The 21463-nt window shown below is 35.4% G+C and overlaps 1 protein-coding gene across 2 annotated transcripts in view; it reads left to right on the plus strand.

The window, feature by feature from the left end:
• Positions 1–571: 571 nt before the first annotated feature.
• STK17B (serine/threonine kinase 17b) overlaps positions 572–21463 on the plus strand; it is a 30306-nt gene continuing 9414 nt past the window's right edge. The window contains exons 1-4 of one of the 2 annotated variants that reach the window (XM_028509146.2): positions 572–835; positions 11085–11250; positions 16888–17100; positions 21120–21264. In XM_028509146.2, coding sequence (XP_028364947.1) covers positions 11129–11250; positions 16888–17100; positions 21120–21264 — 480 coding nt within the window. In that variant the 5' untranslated portion in view covers positions 572–835; positions 11085–11128. Of the gene's footprint in view, positions 836–1028; positions 1130–11084; positions 11251–16887; positions 17101–21119; positions 21265–21463 lie in introns of those variants that run through there. The other variant, XM_036023149.1, reaches the window with a different exon arrangement.

Below are 21463 nucleotides of genomic sequence, written 5' to 3' on the forward strand. Positions count from 1 at the left end.
GCACCCTACGTGCAAAATCAGCAATTCATCCTATTGGGACTGCCCCTATACTGCCTTCAGCCATGCCTCAGAAAGACTCAATTCACTGTAGTGACGTCGATGTCTGCCCAGTTGTAGCAAATTGGGCTCCCCACTTGCGGTAGGTTCTGGTCACCAAGAATGTGATTCCGAGGAGTCCAAAACAGGTCTCTAGTAGGAACGGAAACTTGGGAATGAATGGGAAGCAGCTGGGACTACCTTTGCTTCTTCCCTCTCCCCAGTCTACAGTCTCACACCTTGTGGACTGACCACTCTAAAAGCGGGGAGTGGTGCAGCCCGGAACGCGGCCCTTAAAGCGCCCGCCCCACCCCTCGCTGGTAGCAATTACCTCATCGCCCCACCTGCAGTAGCTCCGCCCAGCCTCCTGCTGGCTCGGAGCGAGCCACACCCTCTCACCGCTGGGGCCCCGCCCCGCAGCACGCGCCGCAGGCCGGCGCCCCGCCCTCCTGTCACGTGACAGCCCCGCCCTCTACCCGCGCTCGGATTGGCTCTACTGACGGAGGGGGTGGGATCTAGCGCCCAGCTTGGCCCCGCAACGCGGCTGCAGTTTTCAAACCTCAACTGTAAGCTCCGCTCACGTCTGCTGCGGCCGCCGGGAGCCACCTCACAAGGAGCCGGGTCACAGCTGTTGGCCTTTGAGCGGAAGAATAAAAGTGGGTCCTACCACGCTCGGAGCTACCCGGGGCCCCACCCGGCTAGAGCTGGAGAACCAGTCCTATCGTGGCCACCGGCGTGGGGCGGGACGGGAGCCCCCTTGGAGGGGCCAACTCCGCAAGAACTTGCTGCGGCCGGAGCGGTATGTGTCTTCCTTCTCGCGCGTCCGCGGTCCTGCTGGGATTGGCGGATAGGCTTGGGACGGCGACTTCTTTCCCCAGAACCAGCCCCTCTACCTTCCTCACCGAGACCCCAAAGGTGGGAGGAGTCCCGAGGCGGGGGGGTTCTAGGCGGTGTGGGCGGAACCGTAGTACCTTGCCACCCTCCGGCCTGGCGGAGGTGGTTTCGGACTCGCGGCTCCTCAGGTGGCTCGACTGCTCCCGGCCCGTCGCCGCATCCCGCTTCCCTGGTGCCCTTGGGTTCGGCGCGGGGGACGGTCAGTAGTCTTCCCGTTGCTCTTTCTCAGCCTGCGAGCTCGTCCTTGCGTGTGTGTGCGTGTGCGCGCCGTCTCCTGGCCGGCCTGGACTCTCCCCGTGTCGCGTCCCGTGGGGGCCCCCTTCGCGACCGGCTTCTGCGCGTCCCTTCCACGTTGCGTCGACGTGGTTCTTCGTGTCCCTCCCTAGTTCACAGCTGTGGTGTGGGTACAGGACATGTTCTTATTTGGACTCCTGGACATGTCCTGCTCACAGCTGCTTTTAATCTAGAGAAAGTTTGTGCTCATCTTGTGGGGCATTTTGAGTTACTGCTTCTGAACAGTTTTTAAAGTCAGTGAGTAGAAAAGACAAATTGCTGTTGTTTTAGTGATTTTCCTCGATCTGATTGTATTTTGACGCTATGTACAGGACCTGTGCTCAGACTTAAGGGTACATGACCTATGTTCAAACTCCGTAACCTATATTCACATGATGGCTACGATTTTGACATTTATCCAGCTCTTTTAGTGTAGGGGAAAGTTCTTCATTTGAGTTCCCTTAGAGAGATAAATAGAGACAAAGTTGAAAGAGACTTTATGGTAGCTAGTAGATGATACTAGTTCTTTCTCGGGTTTTTTTTTGGGGGGGGGTGGCAGGTCTGATGAGACTTCAGGCACTCCGACATAGATTTGCAAAATGAAATTAAGAAAAAAAAAGACATTTAAAAAATCTGTCCACATGCTGAAATGTCAGCGTTACGTCTGTGTATATCACATTCACTGGGTACTTTGCCGACGTACGTGTTTACATCTGTGGTACCAGTGATATGCTGAACCTGCAGTGATGTTTAATATGGCATGGCCTCTTTAATTTCTCAAGTCGTAGAGAATGTGTGCTCTGAGACAGCGTGGTGGACAGAGATGACTGGACAAGTGACTGCATATGTAACCAGGAGCACAATTTTATCAAAAGAAAAGATGATAACCTACTTTCTTGTTGATACACCATTACATAGTTTGATAGTGATCTGTCAGTAGTGTAGTTTTCATTCACTTCTAAAGTATTTGTTTTATAAATATTAAACCACACAGAATTGTGTATTTTTGAAAAAGCAGGTCCATAGACAATGCCCTAACTTTAAGACCTCTCTCTTACCCCTTCATCTTCTTCTGAGCAGATGCTAAATTTTAAAAAGTATTTCTAATACTTTAATAATTGGAGTTGTTATAAGTAGCTGCTTTATTTTTGAGAAACATATACATTTTACATTATTTTTCTAAATTATGTATCTAAAATTAAAGTGGAATACATGGCAATATATTTGAGTTTTAAAAGTAAAACTTTTGTAATGTTTGAAGGCCTTTCTGTTTGTTTCTTAATGTTTGCAGGCAGAATGGTTGCCATTTCTCTTGGGCTCATTGAATAGTGAATTACAATTTGTTTAAGATATAGTCAGTTTTTCAGGAAAATTGAGACTTGACTGATAACAAGTCTGAAAAAGGTGCAGACATTTTTTATGGTTGTTTCTAATCAAACAATATTATTTTGAAGCTTGCACTAACAATGTTTTACTGTTAAGTAAACATTTAAATATATTTTAAAAGCCATTTCAAAGCTGTTTGATAATTATAGGAGAATTTACTAATCAAAATTTTCCTCTCTTAATCTAGAGCGCAAATTTAAAACCTAGGAGTCAAGGAAATCCATTGCTAACACTTCCACTTAATCATAAAATTGTCTTAAAATTGTACATATATTGTAGAGCATATTTCCTGTATATAAAATTGGCAGCTAACAACAGTACTTTTAGAATATCTGCTTTGCAAGGATTTTGGTTGATTTTTATTTTTTAAAGAATTCTTTTGCATCCTGCAGGTATTGGTTGTATCAGAAACATTAACAGTCACTGAGGTACTTCCTTTACACTTGGAGGAACTTTAAATGTTTTAGTTGCTTTAGTTTTCCATAATATTGACAAAAATTCAGTGACTCATTTTTAAGTGGTTTATATTCTGTGATGGACTATAATCAAAGCATATTCCTTTGAATATTTTAATTAACAAATTTACTTAAAAATTAAGTTACAAACACATTTTTGTCTAAATTATGTTGTGATAAATGTAATTTTCAAGGTTTGCTTTGTTAAAATTTTTTATTTCCTTCATTTATTTATCCTCTTTTTAGCACCAAATACATTTAACCTTGAAGTTCAACATCTAAACTGGTCAGTTTCTTTTAGTATATATATATATATATATATATATATATATATATATATATATACACAACATATTTAGTGCATCCCTGACTCTGCAACTTGTTCCCCAAAAGAGGGCGCAGTTATACTTTAAGCATTTAAAAACTTTTATATTAACAGTGAGGTGGTAATTTCATCTTTAATCTTCAGATGATCACATTCCATTTTGTATTGGAATAGTTATGAATAAACAGTACTTCAGTGATAACTATAAGTAAACAGTATTTTACAACAGAAACTTAATTTTTTGACAAGCACTGTGTGTATGTTGGCCCACTGTAGTTCCGTTTTGCAATATCTTCCTATACTGTTTCATAATTATAGGGTTTGGTTCTTCTTCTGAAGGCAGAAAATATGGCACCAGGCCTTACTGTCCTGGCACAGACTCAGGCCCAGGGTCATTACCCAGACTTCAGCCCTTGAGTAGTATATACGAGTATGCTAGACTGCTTGGTCTAGAGTCATTTAGCTGGCTTGCTATGCAATTTCCAAAGGATTAAATTCTTGAATTATTCTTTCTATTTAATCTTTTTTAAAAAAGATTCTTAGTAGAATACATATAAGGAAGGAATACAGTCTCTTCCTTGAAATTGGAAATCGTTATTTCTATGTCTACACCATTACATTTACTTTTAATCAGTGACTAATTAAAATGCATCTGAACTAGCAGGAAGTTGGTACTTAATGTTGATGGATGCTAGATAAACAAATACCCAATTTCTCCGTTTCCTAGGGAAAACACAGTAGCTATAAATGTCGATGTATTGGGTTGGCGAAAAAAGTCTGTTTTCTCCATAAAATAAAAAACATGTTTTTCATTTTCACCAGTAACTTTATTGATGTGGATATTTTGAGTATATTGGCTGTCTCCCGCTGTTGGCTTTTGGTGTGTAGAGAAGCCAGGGATGCTGCTAAACATCTTCCAATGCATCAGATAGCCCCACAACAAAGAATTATTTGGCCAAAATGTTAGTAGTACCAAGAAACTTTGCAAAACCACTTTTGACACATTCCATCAGTTGCAGCATCTTCTCCATACACTGTGCAAATCTTTTTTGCTTTTCAGTTATATTTTTGCATTTTTTTAAAGAACTTGGTTATTTTCTTTTTGTTTTTTTTTTTAAATAACCCTCCGAACTTTTTTTTTTTAAGATTTTATCTATTTAGTTTTAGGGAGGGGAGGGAGGGGAGGGAGGGAGGGAGGGAGGGAGAGAGAGAGAGAGAGAGGGAGGGAGAGAGGGAGAGAGAGAGAGAGAGAGAGAGACACATCGATGCGCGGTTGCTGGGGGCCATGGCCTGCAACCCAGGAATGTACCCTGGCTGGGAATCGAACCTGGGACACTTTGGTTCCCAGCCTGCGCTCAATCCACTGAGCTACGCCAGCCAGGGCGGTATTTTTGCATTTCTTGAAATAATAAAGCATAATATGCCCAAAATGTTGCATATTTCCATCTTCAGTATTAAAATGGCTACACAAAAATTCACCAATTTTGATGTTTTTTTAAAATGCATGATGATATGGCAGCTCTCACAATACAATCTTAACACAATTGTTTCGAATGAAGTTCAAGACTAAGCACTACTAGAACCATTGTATGGAAAAAACTAAATGAACTTTTTGGCCAAGCCAATAGAAAGGAGTTGTTTTCTAGTAATCTTGTGGCTCACTTTGCTTTCCATTTTGCCTTTCAAATTTATTTCAGGAAAATCTAGATTGATTAGTCTTTGACAAGGAAATATCTGAATTAATTTCCTGGTTGAGATAGCTCTTAAAATATTGATTTCCTTAGCTGAAGTAGGTATTCATGTAAAAAAAAAAAAAAGGCGGCCACCTAGTCTGGAAAGGTAGGTAAACACAAAATAAATGGTTTATTGGCATTGCATTATGATATATGATGAAATAATTTTATCCGTGTTCCCATACTTTATAGTCATCCTGGTTAGAAATGAAATTCACTAATAGTGATTTAAAATATACCTTATTTAGCCAAATACTAGCCGCATTTGAAGTTACAATATATAATTTCAAGATGGACCTCAAGTTCTGCACAACCCGTGATGATATGAGATGTACTTAAAAATTCTTCTTGCTGTATTTCATTAATTCTTATAATTCAGTTCATCAAACATTTTGAAAATTCCCACAAGGTGCCAGACACCGTGCTGGGAGTTTAGACACAAAAGTATAGGGTTGCTGCCCTTTATACACTAAACATAATTGGGCTCTAACATGTTAGATATTGAGATAAAGAGATATTTGAAGCATAAAGGAGAGGCACTTAACCCAATCTTGGGTTTTTAAAAAGTCAAAGCTTTCAGTGTGAGGTGGGGGAAGGGAGATGGATGCATAAGAAAAGTTAGCCAATTAAGGGAAAGTAAAAAGGATGTTTCAGGCAGGAAAGTAAAAATGTGGAGGCAAAATATGAGATGTGAGTGTGGCAGGAAATGAAGCGGGTGTGCAGCTGGTGTCAGGGGCTTTTGTGTGTCATGCTGTAAGGACTTAACAGCTTGTAGGTAGTACTGGGAAGCTAATGGGGAGATCAAAGTAGGCAATTTAATTTTCTAGGTGTTTTCAACTATTGTATATGATACATTCTACTTTTATAAAATATTTTTGTTTGATAAGTTTGAACTGAAAATCGTGATGAATATTTTTAAAATAGAGCTACTCAGAGGTTTATAGGGATCGTTTCTCTACTTTGATCACATCACATTAGCTTTCTCCCTTCGAGTAAGGTCCAGATTCAAGTCGAACATTTCCTTCTGTTCCTTCCTTCACTGATGCATATCTGAATTCTTATTCTAATTATCGTTAATGGGAGTTAATGAAAAAAAGCTGTGAAAATAAGTTAGCGATCCCCTGGCTGGTGTAGCTAGCTCAGTGGATTGGGCATGGGCTGCAAACCAAAGTGTGCCAGGTTCGATTCCCAGTCAGGGCACATGCCTGGGTTGCAGGCCACGGCCCCCAGCAACCACACATTGATGTTTCTCTCTCGCTCTTTCTCCTTCCCTTCCCTCTCTAAAAATAAATAAATAAATAATAAAATCTTTAAAAAAAATAAGTTAGAGATCCCATTATTTCTGGTGGTACTGTGTAATTGAAAGCTTAATTGTATCTTGCTCTCTATTATCCTTTAACTGTTTCTAGTGCTTGATGTGTCTATGCTTGTGTGCCTACACACAAACACATGTATACAAACACAAATTTACTAAGTCCCTTAATATTTTTATTAGTATAGCCTAATAAAGTATTGTGAAATGTATTTCAAGTGAACTGAGACATAGTGTTTATTCGAATCAGTTATAGGTCTGTGAATTGTGGAAAACAAAAAAAGGTTGCAGATTTTTTGTTGGAGTTAAAGAGAGTAAATGAGATAGAAAGCTTACTGATAACCTTTGTGTACTTCCTATTAAGTCTTATGTACAGCCAGATGTTTGTGAAGGTTTTGGTGCACAGAAGTGACATTCAGCAGTGCTATATGCAAAATTGGTGAAAGGGGAGGAAATGGAAAAATATCTGGTCTGAGGCAACTGGTTCAAGGGCAGTAAATGGAAGGAAGATGCACTAAAAGGATGTTATATGGATGTCTAAAACAGTTTGTAACATAGGTACTGTATATTAGCAATAAGTCAGTAAGTTTAAGATTCAGTCTTCAGAAATGTATTATTTGTTTTGTCTGACACTTGGCTTGTGCTCCAGCATATTCTGAGCCATAGTAAAATGCATCAGAGTTCAAATAATGATTTTTGTATTAACATGTATTTTAAAAACTACTGATTGCCCAATGCTATTTTCAGCTACATATATAATCACACAAGTACATGTGGCATATTAATTCATTATGATGACTAACAGTACATGTGAGTGAAGGAAAATTTGTTAGGGTAAAAAATAAACAAGCCAATGTCCTGTATTAGGAAATACTCCTAAGTAGCTAGAGTAATGAAGCCTTATTTATATTATCGTCCATTTCTGTCATTTTTTTAAAATAAGCTAAGTTCTTTTCCCTTCTCATGTAACTAAATAATAGGTATTCAGTGTGTTTGGCTATCACATTTTGGATTTTTTTTGGAGGAGTCCCAGGATGAGCCTGGATTTTCACAAGTGATAGTCATAATAGAGGCATGTGTCTTCAGGTTACAAATTGTTATTCATTATATAGAATTATAACTATAACATTTATTTGGAATTTCTTAAATTGTTTTTTTCTATGCAGTATTAAGCAAGACATTAATTCTTGCTCAGTATTTATTCTAAATGCTTATGTGGTCTCTGTATAAGAACTGACATATTATTGGGATAATGAACACCATCTGCTCTATATGAATGCAGTGAAAATACTGAGACCTTAAAAAAAACCTGAATAGCCCTGGCTTGTGTGGCTAGGTGGATTGAGTGCTGGCCTGCGAACCAAAAGGTCACCAGTTCGATTCCTTGTCAGGGCACATGCCTGGGTTGCAGGCCAGGTCCCCAGTTGAGGGCAGGCAAGAGGAAACCAATCAATGTTTCTCTTACACATCGATGTTTCTCTCCCTCTCTTCTCCCTCCCTTCTCTCTCTGAAAATAAATAAATAAAATCTTAAAAAAAGAAAAACCAACCCAAAACCTGAGTAGTCATGGCTCTCAAACTACTAGCCAAGTAAACTCTTAATGTATGGAATTATGTTTTGCTATTGCAGATGGGTTTTTGCATAGAGTCCAGTCATATATGTTTACATCCATCTTTTTTTACCCAAAGGTATTAATTTTTATTGATTATTAAGTAGTAATTGCTTAGTGCAGATAACTCAAACACAGGAAAGTAAAATACTGTCATAATCACACCACCCAAAGATAACCATTGTTAACATTTTGTCATAGTTTTCCAGTCTTTTCTTCTATTTGCTTTTATATTTTCCCACAAAATTATCATATTGTATTTAAAGTTTTATATCTTCCTTTTTTCACTTAATAATTTGAGTTTAAAAAATTCTTTGAAAGCACAATTTTTGAGTTAATATTCTATTATTTAGGTGCATTTAACCATTTCCCTGTTGTTGGACTTTGGAGTTCATTCATTCCACAAGCTTTTTATTTTTTATTTTTCACTTTTATAAAGTTTCATTGAACAAACACTTTTGACTACATGTAAGCTCTATATTGACTCTTTCGAAACTTGAGAGCAGAAAATGCTTATTTGTAAAATATATCTTAGTTCTACTAGAGTTCTTATGAAAGATCACTTTGTAGCTGATATATTATAGCATGTATAAACATCTTAGATTCTAGAACAGGGGTGTCAAACTCATTTTCACTGGGGGCCACATCAGCCTACCAGTTGCCTTCAAAGGGCCGAATATAATTTTAGGACTGTAAATGTAACTACTCTTTAACTAGGGGCAAGGAGCTCAGTGCTGCTGGGTAGAAACAAGGTGCTGGGCGGGATAAAACAAGATGGAGGGCTGGATTCAGTCCGAGGGCTTTGTGTTTGCCACCTGTGTTCTAGAATGTAGATGAGGTGAACATCTTAGACTCAGGAGCCTGTATTCTGTCTCTATGATTAAATTTGATATGTTCTTGTTCTCATGTTTTCCAAGTCCTGATTGATGAACAATGTTGGGGATGTAGCCCAATTTGTATCCATGATACAGGTACATCGCTTCTTCGTGTGTGTGTGTGTGTGTGTGTATGAGAGAGAGAGAGAGAATTTAATCTTTATTGTATTTTTTTCCCATTGCCTTTTAGTCCTGTTATACGTCCCCATGCTCTGGCAATCAGCACACTGTTGCCCATGTCCGAGTCCCTTTAATTTTGAATCTTTAGAGCTCTGCAAGGTAGATTCTGCTTATCTTCTATACTTGAGAGGCATCAGGATTGAAACATTCCTCACTAGTAATCAGAGAACTGTAAAGTAAGTTACAGAATTCCATTTCACCTTCATCACACTAGACTGACCAAAATTAAAAGTTCAAATGGGGCAAATGTTAACAAGAAAATGAAGATCCCTCCCAGGCAGCAGCAGTGGGAATGTAAATTGGGGGTGAAAAGAAGGGACCAACTTCAACTGCATCTGTGATGTCTTAGTTATTTTTAATTTAAACACAGTATGGCAGAGTAATGAAGTTGAAAAAAGCAAACATTTATTATGATATTTATTTGAAATATTTCTTATTTTTAAAAGAAGCTATATTAAAGTAGTTTACTAGGCTGCCATAATAAAGTACTACAGACTGGGTGATTAAAGTAACATAAATTTGTCATCTCAACAATTCTGGAGAGTAGTAGTTTGAGAGCAGTGTAGGCAGGGTCTGTGTCTCCTGAGGCCTTTCTCTTTGGTGTGTAGATGGCCTTTTGCGTGTGTTCACAGGCTCTTCCTTCTGTGTATTTCTGTGTTCTGATCTCCTTTTTTTTTGTAAGGACACCAGTCCTGTTGGATTAGGGCCCGCCCTAATCACCTCATTTTTATCTTAATTACCTTTTTAAAAGCCCTATCTCCAAATACAGCAAATACAGTCACTTTCTAAGGTACTGGCGGTTAGGATTTCAACATATGAATTTTGAGGGGAGTACAATTTAGCCCATAACAGTACCAAAGTTAATTTAGTGACCTCATAGCTGGTTTAATGGATAAATGGGATTCAGACCTATATGTGATTCAGTCCAAATGTTATTTCAGAATGTTACACTGCTACCCGTAGATTAGTAGAGATGTATCCCCAAACTAATTGTCTTTGTATTCCCAAAGACCAAGGAAGTTAGAGAAAAAAATTCTGATTTCAGAATAAAACAGAAAACAAGCTAAAAGCACTGAACTCAATCACTCTGCTTATTTGCTAAATTGCATTTAGTCATATTTGGATTTAGGAAGGTAAAGAAACACTATGTCAAGTAGGAAATGAGAGCAAAATGTGGCAGAGAAAGATCAAAAGCCTAGGGGGTTATTATAAGAGGGCACTAGAAGAATAATACTGGGTCATTTATTAGACAGGCATAGCAGAAAGTGAGAAGTATCTTAAAATATATAGTCTGCTATTATAATATGAAATGGTAGTTTTGATGTTAAAACCAAAAACATGCAAATATTACAGAGTTTGAGATAAATATGAACTTCATATATATATATATATATATATATCAGAATTCCAGAATAAGTTTTTCCGTATGGTCGGTCACTCATCCAACAAAATTATAGAGCTCTTCATATATGGCAGCCTCTGTGCTTGGTTCTGCCAAAAGAAAGAAATTCTTAAGACCTATGAAATTTTCTGAATGTAGTATTGAAATGTAGGCAGTCTGTGAAACAAATTCCATTTCTTGTAGTCATTCAGATGTCAGTAATATGACTCACGAAAGGTAAGTTCATACCAAATTTGGCCATTGTGAAATTAAATTTAAAAAGAATAACCTTTACTTTGCTATGATAAATGATAAAGATACAACTTTAAAGAATGAGAGTTTAATTTTTATTATAACTCTTCTAAAGAATTTTACAGGTTTTTTATAGTAGCTTTATTCTGAATGAAGTCAATAATTTCATTCAAGTGGCATAGAGGTGATAGCAGTTTATGTGTGCATCTTTTCTTTTGTGGGTAGAATGTGTTCTTTAAGTCTTCTTTTTAGTTGTATCTTATAGCTATATTTGGAGCTGATAATGTAATGAATATCCTGTCTGAGATAACATCTTTTCTTTTCTTAACTACATTTAAGTTATACCTGCTATCTTTTCTCTTTTTTTAAATAGGTAAAAATAAGTGACAAAAGAAGCATATCTGGAAGTCATCTAACATGTCGAGGAGAAGATTTGATTGCCGAACTATTTCAGGCTTGCTAACTACAACTCCTCAAACTCCAATAAAAATGGAAAACTTTAATAATTTTTATACACTGACATCTAACGAGCTAGGAAGGTAAGGAAATTTTATGTGTATGCTGTTTAAATTTACATTTTGTATAAATTCACAGTTTATATAAAACTCAGTCATTATTTAACAATGATTAGAAAGAAAAGTCATCTTCTCTGCTGTTATTATACAAGGTCTAGTCGTAACTGACAAGAGGGTTAGTGAGCTATTTGGGTAAATGGTATATCCTACCTAACTCGACAGGCCCTGGGAGGAGGTCAGGGTTTTTCTTTGAGGTGGTATATGGGAAGAGGCAGCTTAGCATAGTGAACTGCCAACAAGCACTGTGACCTCAATGAAATTACTGTACCTGTTTGGTGCTGTAGTTTCCTCATCTGAGAAGTGGAGATGAAGATAATTATGTATCTATCTTATTGGTTGTTGTGAGGACTAAATTAGTTAATATTTATAAAGCACTTAGTAGAGTGCTATATGAGTTTTTGTTAAATAAAAAATCCTTAGGATATTGTGCTGGGCTAAAAACAATAAATGGTTAGATTCTCCTCTTCTTTCCTAAATTAAACAAAAAAAATTAACTCATTTGATTGCATAATTCTGTATGACAAAGAATGTATGTCCTATAAGTAAAACTTGTACTTACGCTAATATTAATGTTTTGATTTAACCAAGGTGTAAATTCTTTAATGCACAGGTGTGACCTGAGATTATAAAACTATTTAGTGTTACGGTTTTCATACATATGGAAGTTACAAAAGATATACCAAATTATTCAAGTTACATATTCAGCATCTGTTGAGCTTTAAATTAAAAACACTTAACAAAGGTTAGAAGATAGTGATCATTTTCTGTCTTCAGTTTGATTTTAGTTCTGGAGGCAGGAGTTTGGCTAATACTAAAATGGTTTACTAATTTACTAAGTGTGTTTATTGATAAATGTACAGTAAAATAGTATAATTGATTTTTATCTTTGAAAATCTCAATGTCAAAGCAAAAATTAAATTATGAAAAGCAATTATGTTCTTGGCAGATTTTGGATGCAGTCTTTATTTAGTAAAATAAGGATGATATCCACCTCGTCAGACTAAGAACTAAATGTGAAAGCGCATTTCGTAATTTCTGGCATATTTATTTAATCATTGTGCAAAATGTTTGGATCCTTTAAAAGATACAGTTTTAGGTTTATTAAAAGATATAGTTTTAAAAACCTTTCAGAATGGTTTTTAAAAATTGTTTAGTTCTAAATCTATAATTCTCTTTGCATTATAATAGGAAAGCATAAGGTTTCTTTTAGTTACCTATATCTCATGGAATAGTCATAGAATCTTTGCGATGGAAGGACTTTGCGGAGGATGGAAGGTGGTCAGTGGTCTTATGACACAGTTTTTTATGTAGTGCAGCAGCAGTCTTCTATAATTTTCCTAACAAGCTGTTTATTCGGCCTCAACTTGAATACTTCAGTGATGGGGAACTCACTACTTCAGAATGTGTCTGTTCCATTTTGTGGGTACCTATTAGCCACAGCAAGTTCTGTTTTCTACTCTTGTTAACACCCACCCAATAGACATAGTTCTCTTTTTGTAGCTGCATATAATGTCCATGTGAAAATCCTTTAGAGATTTGAATATGGCTAAATATTGCCAGTTTCCTTAAATGCCCATCTTATGGCCTGACTTCCAGGTAGCCTTCCTTGATGCAGTAACCCTCTTCTGCACCACTCTGTGTTTTTCACTGTTAGTCTTAAAATGAGACTCAGCATGGACAGAGTATTGTCAATATCTTACCATCTACAGTAGAACAAAACTTTATTTGAGGTAGCATGAGACTCCATTAGGAGTTTTCTTTCTTTTTGATTTTTTATCAGCCATGTCAAATATGTGTCAAATGGCATCCTTTAGTATACTGTCAAAGCAGATTAAGCTGAAATCAGCTGACCTATATTTACTCTGAACCTAAAATTGTCTAAAGTTGTGTGATCTACTTAGTTATATGATTTCCTTTCCTTTAAGATGAGAGGGCTGACTAGATGTCTGCAATTTTCATTCTGTAGCAGAATGTTTGGAAACTGCTTTGAGCAGGTAACTGAATATGCCTTGAACAGTACACACAATGAAGGGTGTTCTTTTCTGTTTTTCTAAGTCGCAGTTTTGATGAGTAAATGTACATACATTTATTAAATTAACTTTGTAAAATGTGGGGTATTATGGGAGCTATAAAGTATAAAATATTTTTTTCTTTAAAGGTTTTTTTTGAGAAGTTAAACTTTGCAGAAGACAATATTAATAATTCTAAATTGTTTTACAAATGAGAGGCCATCACAAAAATCATAAACTGGAATCTGATGTACTTTTTAACATTTTAGAGCAAAAACTTGTTGGATCTGATTAAAACAAATTCAGATTTCTGATAGCCCATCTGCTAATATCTTTATGAAAGAGACCTATAATTTTTCTTTTAATTGATATGGGCTACTGAATCACCTGGTAAATACTGATATATCTAATTAGAAAACCTTGATAAATTAGAAATCATGACCTTTCATCTGCCAAGAACTTGCTTTAAGTTCTTTTAATGCCATTACCTATTTTAATATTCTGTACCTTTGTGAAATAGAAATTAGGATCATAACCTTGTTTCTCCTGAGGCTTGTATGTTTTGAAATATATAAACATAAGTCTGGCATGTGGTGAACTAACATTGATTTTTCTAAATCAATTGCTTTTTATTAATTTATTTTTCTAAATCAATTGCTTTTTATTAATATTAAGATGTTAGTGTTTCAGAATTCATTTCCCTGTAGCAAACTAAAGTAACATGTAAGACCTAACAGTTCATTTTTGACTGTTCTCAAAACTGTATATTGTTCCTGTTTTTTTTCTAACATGTTGGGTAAGTTTTTTTTTACCCTTCCCCTAACTGAGGCAAGATTTCATAGGCCTTCTGTGGTCAGAAGGGTGAGGCTAGTGCAGAAATAAACGTCAGCTTCCTTTGTGGCTTACCTCCCCCCTCCTTTCACATTTTATTGTCTATTCTAGAATGCAGAAGGGTAACTACTAGACCTTTCACTGCTGGGAAATCTAGTGAGGCTTGCCTTTTTAGGGTATGAATTAATTATATGTATTTGTTAAGGGTTTAAATTTTTTTAAATGTTTCTGTTAAAATTTGATATAGAAGCATTATGTATTGAAGTTTATTTTTGATACTTCTAAACCACAATTAGCATTTTAGAGTAGAAATCAAATACTTAATTTTTTTCTAAGTCATTTGATAAATAGTACCTTATTTAATAGTATATAAATGAATATATATAATGTTATTGGAATCTCAAATAAGCTTTAAAAATATAAATGCTTTAAGTACAGGATTCAAATTAGCACAATATAAGTATTATAGTAGGTTCTTAACTCTTGCATTCATTCAACAGATATTTTAGTTTTTATTATGTGTTAGCAAAGTATAGATTTTATAATTATTATAATAATAGGACACACAGGGTATCTGCCTTCATGGTCTTTCACGTAGTGGTGAACATTGACAAATAAATAATTATTCAAAATCATTTGGTCACCTTTGCCCTGGATTGGTGAGCACTAAACTTGTTTAAGAAAGCATATTTAGAGTACCTGAAATAATTAGATACAAAGTGTTATTATTTAATTTTGTTTCTGAGAAAACCCTGGTTTATAGTTTTTAAAATTACAGCTGAACTAAATTGTCAGTCAGAATTCGTGCTATAAACCAGGCGGATAGTTTTCTTGGCTTACTAGTTTCAGTTTCCTAAGTTTTACAAAGTGGACTTCTTCATAAAATTTAAAATTTCCTTCCTGTTCTAGGCAAATTTTTGCTTCTAAATCTAAGAAAGAATTGGCAGAAGTAGTTACACTTCTTTAAAAAACTATCTTAAAGGAAGGAATTGTTTTGTAGTGTTTTAGAACAGAAAGCTAGGAATTCATGTTCCACAGTTTAATTCTTGGCACTCCGGTTCCATATATGACCTTTCATGAGTCATTTTGTCTTAGTCTGACTCAGTTTATTCATTATAAAATTTATAAAACATGAGTGCTTTGAATATAAAGTTAGGGGGATGATTAACTTTTTGCATGCTAATCGAAATGCATAAATTTGTATTCCTTTTGCATACAGTAAGAAAATATTGTATAGTTAAACATCCTCAAATAATAAAAGTTCTTTCAAATAGGTTTGTACATGCAGATTTATTAAATTGAGGTATATTTTGACAAATGTAGAAGAGTCAAATTATAGCTTGGTCACTTTTTTTGGCATTAGCAGCTGTAATTTTTCAGCTTGATTTTCAGTATATTTCATTGGCACTGATTTGAAGAAACTTGGGAAATAAAGAGTAGGAATCTTTGTCATCCTAGTCTTTGAGAATAGCAAGTAAAATACAATCAAGCAATAAATTTTGTCCTACACCCCAAATTTAAATATCAAATGTATTAAAAAGTTTTTCTTGTGAAGTACCTGATATGTTATGTTAGAAGTATATTCTAAAGTGGTGGAACAGAAGTTACTCTCTGAAGACCCCATATCTATACTTGATTTGTTAGCATCCAGAGAGTAAGTTGAGCCTTAGGATAGAGGTTCTTAATTTTGAATTCCCTGAACTCAGGCTTAGAAGGTTTATGAATGGGCTTTGAAATCTGAAAGCCTTCTGGAATTGTATACAAATCTTTCTATTTAAGGGCAAGTGTACATTTTTCAGGGTAGGCAGTTAATAGCTGTTATTAGTATCTTAAAATAGCATTACCAAAAATAGCTTTACATCGTTGGGAAACTAGATTTTGGGCAATTACAGGCTAAGAATATATATATTTGCTTGTGTCTTTAAATTTTGGCTGAGATACTGAGCACTTCTATTGGAGAGAGCAAAATATACATCTATTCCTAAAATGATGCACGTGACTGTGATGGGTGAGTATGTACATACCATTATGTACATACCTGTTACGTTATGGCTGTTAATAACCATTAATTTTCTTAGTTGATGGTGAAGTGTCTTTGGGTACTCTCCATACGACATATATACCTTTGGTATCTGTACAGGTTTCATAGACTGCTGAGCAATATTAAGAAATTTATTGGTAATACAACTGACAAATTGTTATAAAAAGCTTCAAAGTGGTTAAAAGTGGTGCTGAAAGGCAAAGTGATTACACTAATAAAATTAAATGTTAAGTACTCATTTTTGCATTCATCTTAATTTTTTATATTTGAAGGAAAGCTATTTTGATTACAGAGTTAAAGCTATTAAGGGTATGGTCTTTGGAAATAGACCAAGATACATATCCTATCTGGGGCCTGCAAAATAGAATAGCGCTTACTAGGTAGGATTGTTGTGATACTTAAACACAATAATTTAAATGAAGAGATTGCATGGAGTCGTCATAAAAATGAGTTCTCCCCCTGCAATGATAATGTTTTAATAGTGGAGAACAAATACAATACTGTCTATACTGTTGTTACATTTGCCCTTTTCATTTTTATGTGATAGTACTATACATTTTATAAAAGTACATGCAGCAGTTAAGAGAAGAAAGAAAAATTTTATGGCATGATTTTTTTGAAAGGACTAACTTTAAATTTGAAGTATCACTGTATTTGTGTTATGCTAACATTGCTCTTCATGGGAAAGTTAAAATTGATTGTCCTTATTTTTTTCCCTAGAGGAAAATTTGCTGTGGTTAGACAGTGTATATCAAAATCTACTGGCCAAGAATATGCTGCAAAATTTCTAAAAAAGAGAAGAAGAGGACAGGACTGTCGGGCAGAGATTATGCATGAGATTGCTGTACTTGAATTGGCAAAGTCCTGTCCCCATGTGATTAATCTTCATGAAGTCTATGAAAATACTAGTGAAATCATTTTGGTATTGGAATAGTAAGTATACACTTTGATAAATTTAAGTAAATTTATGGTACCTGTTTAATTGGTAGGATAAGATGACTTGAAATTTCAAGAATAAGAAAAAGTGTGACAAGAACTTCTAAACAAGTCTGTGATAAAATATTTGAGGAACATAGTTTATATTCACATATTTTCACAAGGCTAAATGTACAGCTCCACAGACACTAAAACTAATTAAATAGCACAAAATAAATAACAACAAAATGTTAGTGAATGTGGTGATAGGAATATACTTTCATTGCCAGTGAAACAGAAATTTAATGGATTTTTTGGAGAACAATCTGATAGGCAAATAGAATTGAAATTATTTACATATTTTGTCTATATACTTGACAAACACTTCCAGGGAATAAACCAAAGAGAAAGATGGGTAAACTTGCATGAAGTTATGCCTAGCACAATGCTTTTTAGTAGGTGTGATGTGCAGAGCTCCATGTTAGAAATTAGAGCAATAAGAAATAAAATATATCTCTTCCCATACATCAGTAAAAGTTGAAAACACCCAAATATTCAAAAGTTCGTCAGGTTGGGGGAAGAACATGGTTAAGCTGACTGGTTCGTTAACCAGTATGTTGGTGTGTGACTCTAAAGCAGGGCCTGTATTGCATGACAGTCTGACACATGTGTTTGAAAATCTGCAACAGTTGAAGAGATCGACTAAATTTATGTTTAGTATGCTTTAAGTTCTGATAGTTGTTTTTTTTTTGATAGTTGTTTATAAAACAAATCTTTATAATAAACTAAAGAGATAAGTATTTGTTTTAAAAATGCGTAATAAATATAATTCTTTGTAATTCTTTTTAGTAGCTAATCTGTATCACTGCTTTTTTGAGTTTAAAAGTAGAATTAACCTAATTTTAGTATTCAGTTATCTTATGAATGAGAAGGTTTGTTTATATACTTACTAAAAAATCATTGTTTCTGTATCAGGAAAGTTGATTGCCTAGATTCAACTTGTAAATGAAAATAATTATTTTACAAAATATTAAACTGACAAGCTTAACATTTAAGAATGACTACTATGTACTTTTCTCAAAATACTGGTGTCCTAAATAAGGTGTATTATAGCACCTTCAAAATAAATTAGAATTACTGGAAAGCCAAGGATACTACCAATATGATTTTTTGTGTTTACATTTGTCAGGATTCTTCAGCTGACCTTTAAAAAGTTATCTATTGCCCTGGTCAGGTGGCTTAGTTGGTTAGAGCATTATCTTGTACACTAAAAAGTTGCAGGTTTGATCCCCAGTCGGGGCACATACTTAGGTTGCAGTTTCGATCCCCAGTTGGGGCACAAATGGGAGGCATTTTGCCAGATTAACTGAACCATTTAAGATTTGAGTGTATCTTGATATCTCTTCTTTACGTGCCAAAGTATTTATTTCATTTCTGCCAGCTTCTGTAATCTGCTTTTTATGTTTTCTGTTTTTCCCCCTCCTCTTAACTCTTGCTCATTTTCTGTTTCCCATAGCCCCACCTATATAACACTTTCATGGGGAAAATAGTAGTCCTACAACAGACACTGGTCAGCTTGCCAAACTAAAAGGAAGAGACAAGCAATCCTAATATTTGTTTGATCTTTTTACTGAAATAAGCAAACAAAAAATCACTAGGATACTTTAAATGGTTATAAAAGTAATAACCTGTTTATTGTGTTAAGTTTAGAAGATATAAAAAATGGAAATCATATGTAAACTATGTTTACTTTTTTGGCATATTCATGTATTTTAAAATTATTCTTATTTTTTAGTCTATGCATATCTACCTTTAGAAACAAATTGTGATCTATTGGGAATACTCTATTGTAACTCTCTTTTTCAGTTAAGAATATATTGTGTACATTTTATATGTAGATACAGTGTTTCTAAAACTGAATTTTAATTTAGCAAAGACTGTTTAAAATTGCCCTCCTGATCAGAGTTTAGTAAGAAGCACCAAATTCAGAAAGGCTGGATATTGGCTAGATAAGGAATTAATATTTGTTACTAATAATAGCTAATGTTTATTGAACACCAGGTGTCAGACACTGCAATGATCTGCTTTGATCCTTAACATTTGTCATATTCAGTACTCTATGTGGTTTATCTAACTTAATTCTTATAGCAACCCAATGGAGTAGGATCTACCATTTTTCATTATGTGTCATTATGTTACAGTAGAAGAAACAGGCACATTTGCTTACCATGGCATTAGTAATATTATCTAACTTTTGTGGGAATATGCAAGGTAGAGTTCACTACTATAAATTTTAAAGCAAACTAAATGTTTCATACTCAGATTATCTTTACCATGATAAAGACAAATATTAAAGTTAATTTCTCATGATTTTTTTGAGAGGTGCAGAGGTTTGGGGAGTTGAAGTTTGAAGTGTACACGATTGATGCTTTCACATATGTTCCTTACCATCTGTCCTACAGTTTTCTTTGGAATATCATAACCAAAATGTAAAGCAGCAAATCCCTGAGGCCTCTAGCTGCTGGCATGCTTGGTATGGATGACTCAACTGCTAAACACATCAGCAGTGGGAAGGGTCAGTCCTGTGACTTTGAATGTGAGACTCAAGTTTGTGACAAGCATTGATTTTTTTTTCTTTCATGGCTCCTAACACATAATGACATGTTCTTTCCTTTTGGCAGTCAATGAGATTTCTGAATTTCGTTTTAGCTGCTTTGAAGAATGGCTGCCTATTCCACCATTCATTCATTTATTCACTCATTCAGCAAACAAACACTAAACACCTTCTACATGCCAGACACTGTTCTTGATGCTGTTCATACAGCAGTGAGCCAAAGAAATAAAAATAATAGTGTTTTCTAGTGTGAGTTCCTTTTTTATCACATTGAATAAGCTTTACTTGAGATATTCCCGAACGTACCTTATCCATTTGATGACTAACCATTTAGATTTTTTATATGATGTTCTGAGATATTTTATCTTTTTTTAATCCTCTCCCCAGGATATGTTTATTGATTTTAGAGAGAAAGAAAGAAAGAGGGACAGACAGACACAAAAAGAGAAAGAGAAACATCTAAGTGAGAGAAACATTGATCAGTTGCCTCCCGTACATGCACCTCCAACTGGGGATTGAACCCAAAACGTAGTCATGTGCCCTGACCAGGGATTGAACCTACATCTTTTTGGTATGTGGGGCAACACTCCAATCAAGTGAGCCACCCAGCTGGGGCTGAGACATTTTAGCTTATTTGCTTAGATTTAGACCTCAAAAAACAAATCTTTTGCATTGTGATATCTCTCTTTTACAGATGAGGAAGCACAAATAAGTGACTGACCCTAAGTTATATTGCTGTAAATAGCAGATTTAGGATTTAAATTTGTATCATTTGATTCCCAACCTAGGAGTTTTTCACCACGCCTTTGTCAGCATTTTTTTGGCTTTTCAGTGCTTTAAAAAAAAAAAAAAAGATTTGGGTTCTGGCCCTACATATTCTTTGTGAAGCTGCCAAACAGGATATTGGTTAAGAGTGTTGATTCTCACCCATCTTACACAGAGTCAGATTCAGACTTTGGTCCCTTTACTATGTGACCTTGTACAAGTTGCTTTATTCTCTTTGTATTTGTTTCTTCATCTGTAAAATGGGAAATAGTAACTACCTATGTCACGTGGTTGTCATGAGGATCAAAACAGATAATATTTATATATAAATGAATAAAATGAGGACAAAGAGCAGAACTGAGCTCATAGTGTTAGCTATTGTTTTTATTGCATAGTTAAGGCAAGTATTGAATTATAAAACAGTTTAATTTTACTTATTAAATGTTCAAGTATTAGTATCCAGAGTTTTAAATATTCTTGTCATCTACTTTATTCCTTAAAGATCTTTCCCACATCCTCTCTGCACTCATTAAATGTGTGTATTAGAGAGACTAAAGTGTAGATGGCTGTGAGTCTTTTACTTAACAAGTATACAATATTTAAAAGTGTCATAATTAGGTCAATGATTTTTCAAGTTTCTATTTAAATTTCATTTCAGTGCTGCAGGTGGAGAAATTTTCAACTTGTGTTTACCTGAGCTGGCTGAAATGGTCTCTGAAAGTGACATTATCAGACTCATTAAACAAATACTTGAAGGAGTTTATTATCTACATCAGAATAACATTGTACACCTTGATTTAAAGGTAACATAACGTGATTTTAGCTAACATTATACCTCTGTTACTTTTTTGCTCTTGGTTTGCACAATCGCAGGTTGGTGTTGGTTGGAAACAGCAGTCAGATCACGCTGGTCTAAATGGCAGTGGGTGTGCTCTACTACATGGCACCTATGTGCTGCATGGACTTAGTTTTCTCCAGAGAGAAGGAGCCTGCATGTGTGAG

This window comes from Phyllostomus discolor, chromosome 4 (assembly GCF_004126475.2).
Source record: "Phyllostomus discolor isolate MPI-MPIP mPhyDis1 chromosome 4, mPhyDis1.pri.v3, whole genome shotgun sequence".
Taxonomy (NCBI): domain Eukaryota; kingdom Metazoa; phylum Chordata; class Mammalia; order Chiroptera; family Phyllostomidae; genus Phyllostomus; species Phyllostomus discolor.